This window comes from Anomaloglossus baeobatrachus, chromosome 8, assembly GCF_048569485.1.
Source record: "Anomaloglossus baeobatrachus isolate aAnoBae1 chromosome 8, aAnoBae1.hap1, whole genome shotgun sequence".
NCBI lineage: Eukaryota > Metazoa > Chordata > Amphibia > Anura > Aromobatidae > Anomaloglossus > Anomaloglossus baeobatrachus.
Window position 1 is genome coordinate 35,619,013 of NC_134360.1, and position 14,465 is coordinate 35,633,477.

The following is a 14,465-nucleotide window of genomic DNA, read 5'->3' on the forward strand; positions in this document are numbered from 1 at the left end:
ATAGTCATACTCCAAAAGAGGGGACTGAACTTTGAGGGATCGGCAGGTAATTTCCAGGATTCAGATGACGGCTGCCATCATGGTAGCAGCTAGCTCACCCATAGTGACCCGCGGATCTCCCCGGACTGTCTTACAGAAAAACATCAGGCAAATTTAGGAGGTGGTCGCGGTCACCCCCATCCCTATTGTGCTTTGCTATTCCCTTGAATCATATCTGTCATTGAAATATTATAATGTACTGACGCTAGCGAAGTGTGGTTCCGTAATGAAGCAGAGCCGAGACTCTAGCGGCCGGCACCAAGTAGCGTTGAGGCGCAATAATACTGTTTAAGCAAGACATAGGTTTCCATAGATTTAGACAGGGTTGGACAATTCTTGGTATGGAGGTGGTTTGGAGTCAAGAGGGGAGGAGTGAAAGATGGCCAGTGGGTTGATTAGAGAGATGAGCCTGGTAAGGAGGCCGGTCTGCACAAGAGTTTTGTGGACGAAAAACACTTCATGGACTGAGAACCGGTCAGGGAACCCGGAGGTGGTATCCTCGTAAGGTCCGGAGCCTACTGCTCACCCCGACGGGCTTAGAGAGAGTCGAAGAGACTAGAGAGCCGTTGGGGCAGAGAATTGGACAACGGTGGGGGCAAAGGAGGCACAGGCGCTCGCCAACTTCCGGACTAGTTCCAAGAAAGCAGGGATAGGCAACGAGAGAGTACCCAAAGAATAATACAGCAGAAGCGTAGGAGCCATGTCTGTCATATCGGTGAGAATGAAAAACTGTTCCAAGTTGTGGTTGCCAAAAGGAGTCCTGTTAAGTGTTTCTACGACAGGGACCGGCTGCGGGGTGATGGCTACAAACCTGAAGAGAACAGTAAGAGCCATACACCCTGCCCGAAGTGATACACACGCACACACTTTCTGGAGTAGGGGTCCGGAGCACCCACGGCCCGGCGTCCGCACCTTCCTACACAAAGTCCACGGCTCCCCTGAGAGACAAGAAGACGGCCCGCCACTTACTTCCTCAGCACCGCAATCTCATTCTCGATGCTCGTCTCCTTCCCCTCCAGGGCCTTCTTCGGGATGCATTTTATCGCTACCAGTTTCTGGGTCTTCTTTTCCTCAGCTAGGACCACCTCCGAAAACGCCCCACTGTGGATGAGAAAGGAAAGATGTACAGGCTGAAATGTAAGGTCAAAAAACTCAAACTCATACAGGACAGAGGCATCACTACAATAGGTGCAAGAGCAATCACACCCGGGCCTTGGACCCAAGGGACCCAAAAAGACTCTTAGGCCAATAAGAAAATACCCATACTATTAAAGATTTGCCATAATTGGGGGCCCCGATTGGAACTTTTGTATTGGGGTCCAAGAACGTTAAGTTACGCCACTGGTACAGGATGAGAGACATGATGGCTGCTTTCCAGAAACAGCATAAAATGTGGTCATTTCCCGTTACATAGGTCAAACACTGACAAAGGTCCTTTAAAAAAGGTCCACCAGCACTAGATTATTTATAATCCCACAATAAAAACTGTGACAAAAGCATCCGGCCTTTTAATAATTTCCGCTATAGTACCTGCCGTTCCATAATCTGACTACTCTAACTGAAAAGAATCCTTTCCTAGTTAGATGCCAGAATAGGAAAGGATTCTTTTCAGTTAACAGTTGTCAATGTACCATTTTTCTATTACTATCTTTAATATCCCTTTTACATTGTCATTATCTGCTGTAAGGCATTCAGTTCAAGTAATGGAGGAAGAGGGATGAGATGAAGCATTTGGGGATTATACAATAACCCAGTATATATTCAGTCACAGCTTTAAATGGATGTTTCAGTACTATTTTATTATAGAAACTAGTGATATGACTGTATAGATTTTAATAAAACACTAAAAACGATACCTGTCTCACAGTAATCCGATGATTTGGCACGGAGAAATCAAGCTTTGAAGCTGCATGCAAATTAGCCATGTTGATGTGGATTGGTGTTGTGTTTGGGGGCGTGTGCTCTAAGTGTAGTGACACACCCCCAATGAATTTCCTGTCCAAGTTGTATGCATCTTCAAAACTTGATTTCTCAGCGCTGACACATCGGATTTATACAAGTCTGGTATCATTTTTATTGTTGAATTTGGACCTGTACAGACATAACACTAGTGCCAGTATTAATATCAACCTCACATATCCCTTTAACTATAACTGTAGCATTGCCAGCTTCATGCAATGCAAACAAACAACATACACTGATCAATTATCCCTGGCTGTAAAAGTATGAAAGAGTAAAAAGCCTTTGTCGTCTATAATAAGCTAATTACACAGGATGGAAGACGCTCGAATCCTACATGCGGAAACAGACGAGGACCAGGCGAGAGCCAAGATCTATTCTATATTCATATGCTCTGTGACACCGAGCAGCGTGGCCTCCCCAGACAGCGCATTCATCCTCCGCTGGATACGGACAGCCATAATTATATGCTATTTGAATCAATGATGAATGATGCCTCGCGCGGCCTGAAAGACAGTTACTTTAGGACAATCGCGGCACGGCTGAGCGAAAACCTTTCAGATCTGGGGGGGGACCTGTGACATATTGTAAAAAGGCTTAATGATGCAAGGAAGCAGGGTTGTCAGGGCTGCCTCGGAGGATGACCACGATGTTACATAAGAAAAACATGTTTTCTTTTTTTTTTTTTTTTTTTTTTTTTTAAATCTAGTAATTTATTTTAGCAGACAAATATTTTTATTTTTTTTCTAAAGAATTCAAATGTAAAATATATATATAAAAAAACATATATATCTATATCTCTATAGCTATAGCTCTATGGCTCTATCTCTATGGCTCTATCTCTATGGCTCTATCTCTATGGCTCTATCTCTATGGCGCTATAGCTCTATCTCTATAGCTCTATATTTCTATAGCTCTATCTCTATAGCTCTATCTCTATAGCTCTATCTCTATAGCTCTATCTCTATAGCTCTATCTCTATAGCTCTATCTCTATAGCTCTATAGCTCTATCTCTATATCTCTATCTCTATAGCTCTATAGCTCTATATCTCTATAGCTCTATCTCTATAGCTCTATCTCTATAGCTCTATCTCTATAGCTCTATCTCTATAGCTCTATCTCTATAGCTCTATAGCTCTATCTCTATAGCTCTATCTCTATAGCTCTATCTCTATAGCTCTATAGCTCTATCTCTATAGCTCTATCTCTATAGCTCTATAGCTCTATCTCTATAGCTCTATAGCTCTATAGCTCTATCTCTATAGCTCTATAGCTCTATCTCTATAGCTCTATCTCTATAGCTCCATCTCTATAGCTCTATAGCTCCATCTCTATAGCTCTATAGCTCCATCTCTATAGCTCTATAGCTCCATCTCTATAGCTCTATAGCTCCATCTCTATAGCTCTATAGCTCCATCTCTATAGCTCTATAGCTCCATCTCTATAGCTCTATAGCTCCATCTCTATAGCTCTATAGCTCCATCTCTATAGCTCTATAGCTCCATCTCTATAGCTCTATAGCTCCATCTCTATAGCTCTATCTCCATCTCTATAGCTCTATCTCCATCTCTATAGCTCTATCTCCATCTCTATAGCTCTATCTCCATCTCTATAGCTATATCTCTATAGCTATATCTCTATCTCTATAGCTATATCTCTATCTCTATGAGCAAGGATGGTTGACCTTAGGGAGATCAACATCCACCATTGCGGAGACACCATCATGTGTTTCTCAACGCAGTGATTCTAGAGCAATGCCCCCTGGGAAATATTCAAAGCAAGAAGGCCTGCGGAGACACTATCACATGTTTGTCAACGCTGGCAGTAAACTAGCCAGGTCTTTCACCGGGAAGGAACAACCACGGGAAGGGCAGTCTCCAGTCAAGGAGACCACCTAAGCCAAACATGGTATCCATCCACAGACAGCCGTTTCGGGGTATTTGCCCCTCATCAGTGTGGAGTAGGAATCTGGCTAGTGGGACATTGCCTAGTAAAAGACTATGTGAGCAAGGATGGTTGACCTTTGGGAGATCAACATCCACCACTGCGGAGACACCATCACGTGTTTCTCAACGCAGTGATTCTAGAGCAATGCCCCCTGGGAAATATTCAAAGCAAGAAGGCCTGCGGAGACACCATCACATGTTTTTCGGTAATACCCCGAAACGGCTGTCTGTGGATGGATACCATGTTTGGCATAGGTGGTCTCCTTGACTGGAGACTGCCCTTCCCATGGTTGTTCCTTCCCGGTGAAAGACCTGGCTAGTTTCCTGCCAGCGTTGAGAAACATGTGATGGTGTCTCCGCAGGCCTTCTTGCTTTGTGTATATTATATATATATATATATATATATATATATATATATATATACACATACACACACACATACATATATACATACATACATACACACACACACACTTAAATAAAAGTTTATATAAGGAAAATATCAATATATATTAAAGTTTTACTTTTATATACTTTATAAATTGAAATAAAAATGTATATATAAATTTATTCATTTTTGATTTCTGAGAAAAAAATATAAATTTAAATAAATATATATTTGTATATTTAAATTTATATGTTTTATATAAATATTTAATTTTTTTTTAAATGTATGTACAATTTATTTTTTTACTAAGAAATAAAAAAAGGTTAAATTTTTATACAAATTATATACTTAATGTTTAATTTATATTTTTTTTTTATTAATTTTTTATTTCTTAGTAAAACAAATTATATATAAATTTAAATAAAATATATTTTTCTTTTAAATTTTATTTTAATGTTTTGATATTTTTTATAATAATTTCTATTTTATTTAAATTTATATTTTTTTAGTAAAAAATAATATAAATTTAAAGAAAAAATGTATATATAAAAAAAGATATAAAAATAAAATATATCATGTTTTCTATTTTTATATAAATGTTTTTATATATTTTCTTTATATACATTTTGTTTTTTTATATAAATGCTTATTTATTTAAATGTTAGTAAAAAATAAAAATTTAAGGTTTAATATATTTTTACTAATATATATTATTTTGTTTTATTGTATATATATATATATATATATATATATATATATATATATATATATATATATATATATATATATATATATATATATATATATATATATATATATATATATATATTTTTTTTTTTTGTTCCTCATCTATCTTTAAGTTTCTATGTACAACAAACTTTTTTCACTTTCCACCACAGGACCAATCATGATTAATATATGACCGCTGTGACCTCCGATACTCACAGTACCATGTGTGAATGGAGCGCAGTGAGCATGTGCGACCAACTCCATTCACTGATAGGAGTGTTGGTCGCACATGCTCACTACCTCTCCATTTATGCAGCATAACTGCCCCATGTGCACTTACCTGTAGAATGTCATAGTGAGGGTCCTCCTGCCCAGGACCCCCATTATGTGCCTATACTGAGCTGCTCTATAAGACTATGTGCACACAATGTTTTTTCTGAGTTTTTGGAGCAGAAACTCAAAGTTGTAGAGGATATGAAGACTTTGCACCCAATTTCTGCTCCGAAAACACCTAAAAAAACCCCAAACCCTCAATGTGCACATGGCCTAATTGGAGGACTCAGCTCACCATATAATCCTAAGGACAGAGCTTCTCCCACTGATACAGTCAGAGGTTATTTTTCATTACTAAAATTCATCTTTTTTTGGCTAAAAATTTTTGTAACATGGGTTTTATTATAAATTTTGCCTTTTATAGCCACTTTGCTACACCGTCTACCATTGGCTGCAGAATGAGTTAACTGAAAATCCATCAGTGAGCGTATAACTTAATTCTTGTGCTGATCTGTAACCACATGAAAGTTGGTGGAACTTTGGAGTCATTAATCATTTGGGAAGAACACAGAAGAAGGTCGGATAAAGAGTTATAATTTCAGCCGCCAGATTGAGCTCACCGATAGATTCTCAGTTAACTCTAACAATGCAACATTTTTTTATTTATTTATTTTTTTTTTTTTAAAGAAACCCAATTGCAAAAATTATTTTCAGCCCAAAAAAATTGTTAAAAAAAAAATTATTCAGGAAGGTGTTTACATCCTTAAGTGAATAATGAGGACTTGTAATATCAAAGTCAGACAAGAGTGGCGCTTTTTGTGCAAAAAAGGTGACATCTCCTACAACAGCGGTGTTCATTTTCTCTGGTGTACATTCACCCAGTGATGCCCAAAGGAGGCATTATCCCTGGTAACGAGGCGGCAGGGGCGCACATTTCCTCATGTATATGGATGAGCTCCCCTGGTGCTACCTTGATGCCGGCTCACCAGTTCTCTCCAGGGTCTCCCCATCTCTCCGGTGGAGCAGCAGACATCTCTATTATAAGAGCAGGCAGCTATGACTACCGATCCATATGGTTAGGAAGAACGCCGCAGAGAATATATTTATAGCTGTCTGCTCCGTACAACTCAATGTTGTGCAATAGCCGAGGCTGAACTCGCCGAGCTATAATAGTAATATACAGGTGCAATGCACTATAATCTCCAGCACCGAATATAAGCCCTAGTGTCAGCCCTTCCGTCCACTTTATATTCCATCGTATAAGACAACCGCCAACTTTTCCAGTTAAAATATAGAGTTTGGGCTATACCATATATACTTAAGTATAAGCCGAGGCCCCCATTTTACCACAAAAACTGTGAAACCTTATTAACTCGAGTATAAGCCTAGGGTGGGAAATGCAGCGGCTACTGGAAAATCTCAAAAACAAAAATAGATCCCAATAAAATGTAATGTGCTTCATCCTTGAGCCTTCTAGTAATGCGCCCATTGTTTAGTAATGTCCCCTGTAGTAATGTGCCCATTGTTTAGTAATGTGCCCATTCTTTATGTGTTCATTGTTTAGTAATATCCCCTGTAGTAATGTGCCTATTGTTTAGTAATGTGCCCTGCAGTAATGTGCCCATTGTTTAGTAATGTGCCCTGCAGTAATGTGCCCATTGTTTAGAAATATGCCCATTCTTTAATAATGTGCCCATTGTTTAGCTATGTGTTCATTGTTTAGTAATATCCCCAGGAGTAATGTGCCCATTGCTTAGTAATATGCCTTGCAGTAATGTGCCCATTGTTTAGTAATATCCCCTGCAGTAATGTGCCCATTGTTTAGTAATGTGCTCTGCAGTAATGTGCCCTACAGTAATGTGTCCATTGTTTAGTAATGTGTCCATTGTTTAGTAATATCCCCTGCAGTAATGTGTCCATTGTTTAGTCACATCCCCTGTAGTAATGTGCCCATTGTTTAGTCACGTCCCCTGCAGTAATGTGCCCATTGTTTAGTCACATCCCCTGTAGTAATGTGCCCATTGTTTAGTCATGTCCCCTGTAGTAATGTGCCCATTGTTTAGTCACGTCCCCTGCAGTAATGTGCCCATTGTTTAGTCAGGTCCCCTGCAGTATAATGTGCCAATTGTTTAGTAATGTGCCCATTGTTTAGCTATGTGTTCATTGTTTAGTAATATCCCCTGTAGTAATTTGCCTATTTTTTTTATTAATGTCCCCTGTAGTAATGTGCCCACTGTTTAGTAATGTGCCCATTGTTTATTAATATGCCTTGCAGTAATGTACCCATTGTTTAGTAATGAGTTCATTGTTTAGAAATATCCCCTGCAGTATAATGTCCCCATTGTTTAGTAATGTCCTCCTACTGGTCCCCTTCATGTCCCCTATTATTCAGTTATTTACACACAATAATAATTATTCTCACCTGTCCTCTGTCCCCGCGGTGTCCTCAGCTGCTTCTTGCAGACTGCAGGCACATAGACCTCTCGGTGATCTTGTCCGGTGCACGGAGCCGCTGCTGCAGGCTGCCATCATGGCTTTACTGCAGTTGAATACTTTACGGCAGCAGTGCCGCAAAGCTTTCAACTGCTGTAAAGCGCTGATAGCAGCGGCTCCGTGCACTGAACGTGATCATCAATGGGTGTTTCTTGTGGACCGCAGGCACATATACCCCACCATGATTGCGTCCAATACACAGGACCACTGCTGATGTCAGCACTTTACTGCTATTGAATGTTTTGCGCCGCCACCGTAAAGCATTCAACTGCAGTAAAGCCATGACGGCAGACAGCAGCCCCGTGCACCGGACGAGATCACGGAGGGGTCTATGTGCCTGAGAGGGTCCATGTGCACAGAAGGAGGTAATCGGATACAAGGGCGGGCCAGAGGGATGCGCTACCGCTCAGATACAACACCTGACTTTTGAGAAGATTTTTGGGGGTTAAAAAGTAGTCGTACCGGAAAATACAGTAGTCCCATGCAGCATTGCAACCCGGCTTTCCTGGTCTCCTGCTTAGGCTGGAGTCACACTTGCGTGTGACTAATATGAGGATCGCATCGCACTGCCCGGATCGGCCACCGGCTCTCCTGATCTGAGCGTGTGAGCTTCAGGTATTTCTACAGACCTAACACGCTCCTGTCAGGAGAGCCGGCGGCCGGTCCGGGCAGTCCGATGCGATCCTCGTGCAAGTCACATGCAAATGTGACTCCTGCCTTAGTGATATAGTTGTATGTGTCCTACATGAGCAGTTTCCGGCTCTGGAAAAGGTAGGTGACAACCAAAGTGGGAGTAACAACATTTGTGAAAGTCACAGGTGAACTTAAAGGAGTATCCCAACCTCAAGCATTAAATGGCAGTGGTCTCAAACTCGGCTTAGTAAATGAGCCGCACAAAGAAAATGTAAGGTGACGGGATCTTTGTGGTTTGTCCTGATGAAGATTCTTTCTGCGAAACGCGTTGACAAAAAAAGAAAAATCGCACTTGATTCCAGTTTCTTCACTAGATCCTCGGCAGCGCAGATTTTACCCACTCATCTCCATTGGTTTGATTCTTAATACTACAAGATTAAACTTAACGGAAATTTGCAGATTACTCCACAAGCTTATTTTAACAATCACAGATTAGGGAGCAGAATCAGCGCAATCCCCGTGACAAAGCCAGCGGCTCTCGGAAGAAATAAGTAATTTTCTCCCAGCAGCTGCACCTTTAGTAAGGAGGCCAGCATTGGAACGCTATTGACCTGCAGATTATCCCTAAATCCGCAGGTATATAGCATTTTCTGAGTGACAACATCCATTTCATTGTGGTTTCGGAATACTGTGGGGTTCACAAAGGGGAAGCAGTTTGGCTTTGGGAGTGGGAATTTTACTGGAATGGTTTTTGGGATCCATGTCACTTTCCAGTGCACTTGAGCCATTAGGACTGTGAAAACCTCCGTTGACAAATGACAGATCTGAGTAGGAGCTGGGGTATTTTTTTTTTTTTGCAAGGCAAAATGACATTTTTAGTGATACAATTTTTTTTCCCCTATATGACTTGATTATTTTGTTGATTTTTTTTCATTTTCTTGTTAGTATAAAAAAAAAAAAAAAAAAAAAAAGAAAGTACTTTTTTGTTGTGTTTTTTATTTTTCTTATGGGGTTTATCGCAAGGCTATGTTCACACAATGCTTTTCTGCATGTAAAATTTTATTCTTCTTATGGGGTTCATTGCAAGGCTGTGGTCACACATTGCTTTGTTGCGTGCAAAATCCCTCTAGGCAGTAAATAAGTGGCCTACGAAAAGCAGGTTTGGCTGCATTTTTGGTCTTTTTTTATGATTCAATAATTTTTATTAGGTTTGGTCTTTTTTTAGTGCAGATTATAGGTGTCATTTGTTTATAGTATGTATAATAACGTCAGTTTTAAGTATGAAAAATGCTGCACTTCCTCATTACTTTCTATGGGTGGGAAAAAATTGTAAAATTACGGGGGAAAAAAAAAAAAAACGCGGAAAGAATGGACATGCTGCCTACTTTAAAAAAAAAAAAATAATAAAAATGCTGCAGCTTTCAAACTCCGTAACAAAAAAGAAAAACTTATTTCCACAAGAGCAGTATAAAACTCAATAATATTATTTAAAATATTTTAAAAAAATAGACAAATATTCAATGGAAATAAAGTTCTTCCTTTTTGTCATTGGTTATCATTTGAGTTTAGCTCTTAAATATTTGGTGCTTTTTTTTTTTTTTTTTAAATATTTTTGTATCGATTCGCTTTCCAATTCAGTCCATATAAAAAGTAGAAAAATAAAAACAAAAAAAAAACAAAACAAGTGTGCAGGATATTTCTTAAATCTCACTTTTTGTTGGTACTGAAAAATACAGATTTATTTGCATTAAAAATTAAAAAAAAAAACCCACAGATCTCTTATGTGACGATGATAGCGGCTTTCCCGACATGAACAAAGAGGTGCAGATGCATCAGAGCAGAGTTAGGCTAGTTTCACACTTGCGTTGGACGGGGTCCGTAGCATTGCGTTGTGTGACGCATGCAACGGATGCGTTGCATATAGTGGCACAACGGATGCTACGGATCGTACAAAATAACGCAGTCCGTTGTAGGTTTTTTTCTTGACTTTACACATCTGGGCATGCGCAGTTGTGTTAAGACGGATGCGTTAACGGAATCCGTCAAATGACGCATTCTAACGGAATCCGCCACCATAGGCGTCCAATATAAAAACAACGGACGCCAAACGGATTCCTGCAGGTTGCGTTTTTTTGACACTCCGCCAAGCGCAGAAAAACGCTACATGCAGCGTTCCATCCGCCCGACGCAGCGTCAAAATAACGACGCTGCGTCGTCCAGCGGATGCAACGCAGACACTTGCGTTACAGTGCGTCGTCCATATAAGTCTATGGAGAATAGCGCAGTGCGTTAACGGACTGCGCTATTCTCCATAGTGACGGAATGCGCTGAACGCAAGTGTGAAAGTAGCCTTATACTAAAGCTCCAGAAGCAAGGACTAGGGGAAACTATATGCAACTGGGTTAGGAATTGGCTAAAAGATAGGAAACAAAGAGTAGTCATAAATGGTATATTCTCTAAATAGGCTATAGTCAGCAGTGGGGACCGCAGGGATCTGTGCGAGGACTGATTCTTTTTAATCTCTTTATTAATGACCGTGTGGATGGGATTGATAGTAAAGTGTCAGTCTTTGCTGATGACACCAAACTATGTAGGATATTAAAAACTGACCTTGATAGTACAATATTACAAAAAGATCTGGATAAGATGTCAGAATGGGCAGATACTTGGCAAATGAGATTTAATGTTGATAAATGTAAAGTAATCCACCTAGGACGGAGTAATCCTATAACTGCGTATACATTAAATGGAAGTAAACTCGGGACTACAGAACAGGAGAAGGACTTGGGTATTCTCATTACAAATAAGCTGAGCAGCAGCATCAATGTCAGGCAGCAGCTGCTAAAGCAAACAAGATTCTAGGGTGTATAAAAAGAGAGATTAGATCCCGTGATCCCAACGTATTGTGTTATCCCTCTATAAATCACTTGTAAGGCCACATCTAGAATATGGGATTCAGTTTTGGGCTCCACATTTTAAAAAGGACATTCAGAAGTTAGAGTCAGTTCAAAGGCGGCAACTAAACTACTACAAGGAATGGAGGCCGCCCGTATGATGAGAGGTGGAAAAGTTAGATATGTTTAGCTTAGAAAAAAGACGTCTCAGAGGAGATCTCATTTATATGTATAAATACATGTGTGGTCAATATAAAGGACTGGCACATGACTTATTCCTTCCAAAGACAATACTAAGGACCAGGGGGCACTCACTGCGAGTGGAAGAAAAGCGATTCCGGCAGCTAAATAGGAAAGGGTTCTTTACAGTTAGAGCAGTCAGACTGTGGAATGCCGACCACAAGAGGTAGTAATGGCCGATACTATAACAGCTTTATATCAGGGCTGGATGATTTCCTCAGTACACAACATTGTTAGTTCTAAGTGACAAAATGTAGAATTGGTGGAGGAAGATTGAACTAGATGGATCTAGGTCAGTTTTCCAACCAAAACCAGTGCCTATCAGTCTCCATGGCTAAAATATGTGGCTCCATTCTTCCAGAGTTAACCAAAAAGATTTGTGTCCGACTGATCTGGCATCCAGTCCGGTCCTCCATGGCAGCCAGACCAGGAGAATCCTTCACTTCCGAGGTCAGCATCCTTGGCGCCTCTTCACGTACTTGGCCTGGCATCATTTTAAGCGTCATGTTATGATTTTGGGCCTTAGTAGCGCAAATCTTTGCCTTTTGCTAATCCAGAATTAATCTACTAATCCACAAAAGAAGCAGGTGCTCTATCGTGACATGCATGTATAGGCATATGGTCAATCCGCTATACAGTATATGCTGGATTATCAGACGTCACTGACGAACTACTACGGCCTTCCACTTCCAAAGAATTCGCAAGTAGCATTTTTTGAGAAATCGGATCTTGGAGTGAAAAGGGTTAATGGCAGTCTTTACCTCGGCGTCCTGTTCACTCCATTTTCCCGCAGCCTCTCCCCGTCGAGTTCTGCCGGATTGGAAGACTGACAAAGCCATCTGCCTCCATGGAAACAGAGAATAATTCTCATTTATTTTTAGGAAAGCATCAGAGTGATTCCAATGCATCTGAAGGCATCGCGTGGCAGAGATAGCCTGGAAGGCCCTAGTTACACATGCGTCACACCATCCAACGGCGGCTCTACTAATGAGCGGCTTAACCGCGGCAATGCCAAGAGGTGAAGAACATTCCACCGGAGACGCCAAAAATATAAAACACGTGTGAGAACTGACAGACGGAAACTTCAGAAAGATGCGATAAACATGGCGCCCAGGGCTTTCCATAAGTCACCGGATTGCGTGTCACCGTATGGCGGGTGTGCCACCTCCTGCTCACTAACCATGCACAATGGCCAGGCTGCCATTATGGCGATTGACTAAGCGGATTAAAATTTCTATGGATCATGGTTCCAGGGTAGCACAGAGCAGATTCTTAAAATTCAGGGGTGACGACCGTAGATTCAAGATTTTCAGTCCCCGATGTCCTACAGCTCTAAAAAGCAGTTTGATGGGCTCCCTTCACTGCCGTACTTTAGTTGCCAACAACAAACCTAAAATGTGGAACAATTAAAGCTTCAACCCAATTATGGAATATCAGCTCCTGATAGCTCAGCTACCTGGACAATTTCGAAAGTGACATGAAGGGCGGGCAATTTCGAAAGTGACATGAAGGGCGGGCAATTTCGAAAGTGACATGAAGGGCGGGCAATTTCAAAAGTGCCATGAAGGGCCGGCCCCAGATGGTAAATGGGGTGCGCGATTCCCAGAGGGCCCCACTTTACATTAGATTTTTTTCCTCCTCTTCATCCAAGAGCCATGAAGTTTTATTTTTCCAGTTGACCTTGCCGTATGAGGGCTTGTTCTTGCGGGACAAGTGGTAGTTTTTAATAACATCATTCATTTTACCATATGGTGTACCTGGAAATGAGGGGAAATAAAAGCCCACCAGAATTCACTTTACTGTATGAAAAAAAAAAAAAGCTAATACGATTATGATGAGAGTACCAAATTTTTATTTTTTTTGTTCCTTTTTACGGTCTTACTACTCACCATATGAAAAAAAAACAGTAATTCGGACATTGTGATCCCCAATATGTTAAATTCTATTTGTCCTATTTTATTAATGGAAGAGGGAGTGGCTGATATGAACTTTTATTTATTGTTTTTTTTTAAATATTCCCCCTCCCCCCATTTTTTAAGTTCCCATTAAGGGACTTAAACCTGGAATTGTATTGACTGCATGCCGTAGTAATAAGGTGCCCCCCTCATGAGGTCACACACACACACATATATAATATTATATATTCATATACATATACACACACACACACACACACACACATCCATAAAATAGACACCAGGTCAAACATGTTCAGCTTTTCCTCTAGTTTTATTTCCCTCTGGTTGTCTGAGTATTTCATTTTTTTCTTTTTTAAAATCCACCATATGATTCTGGAGATATGGGCCTCTATAGTCTTAATTTTGAAGGTCTTTACAAGGGGGCGTGTCTCACAGGATCCGCTGGGGCGTGGCTCACAGGATCCTCTGGGGTGTGGCTTGGCTGCTCTACCAACTGCAATATCATCCTGTGAGCCACGCCCTCATTTTAAAGACCATAAACATTAGCAATAAATAAAGGCTCACATCTCTGGAACAGTATTGTGGATTTTAAAAAAGAAAAAACCTAAATACTGAGGGGAGAAGCAGCAATAAAACAGGAGCGAAACCTGAACACTTCGGACCTGCCAACTGTTTTATCTGTTTTATTTAAGAACGCAAACAATTTTAGTTTTTTTGTCCCCTGATTTTTCAAAGAGCCATAACTATTTTTTTGTAGACATAGGCATATGCGGGTTTGCTTTTTTTTCTGGGACGGGGTAAATAAAAAAATATAAATAAATCTTTATTTTTATATAGTGCTAACATATTCCGCAGCGCTTTACATACATCAGGAATACTGTCCCCATTGGGGCTCACAATCTAAATTCCCTATCTGTATGTCTTTGTAGTGTGGGAGGAAACCAGAGAACC

At 40.3% G+C, this 14,465-nt stretch overlaps 1 protein-coding gene across 2 annotated transcripts in view; it reads right to left on the minus strand.

The window, feature by feature from the left end:
- CAMK1 (calcium/calmodulin dependent protein kinase I) overlaps positions 1–14,465 on the minus strand; it is a 142,152-nt gene that overhangs the window by 36,713 nt on the left and 90,974 nt on the right. For both annotated transcript variants that reach the window (XM_075321446.1, XM_075321447.1), the window contains exon 3: positions 1,009–1,140. In XM_075321446.1, the coding sequence (XP_075177561.1) occupies positions 1,009–1,140 (132 nt within the window). The remainder of the gene's footprint in view (positions 1–1,008; positions 1,141–14,465) is intronic.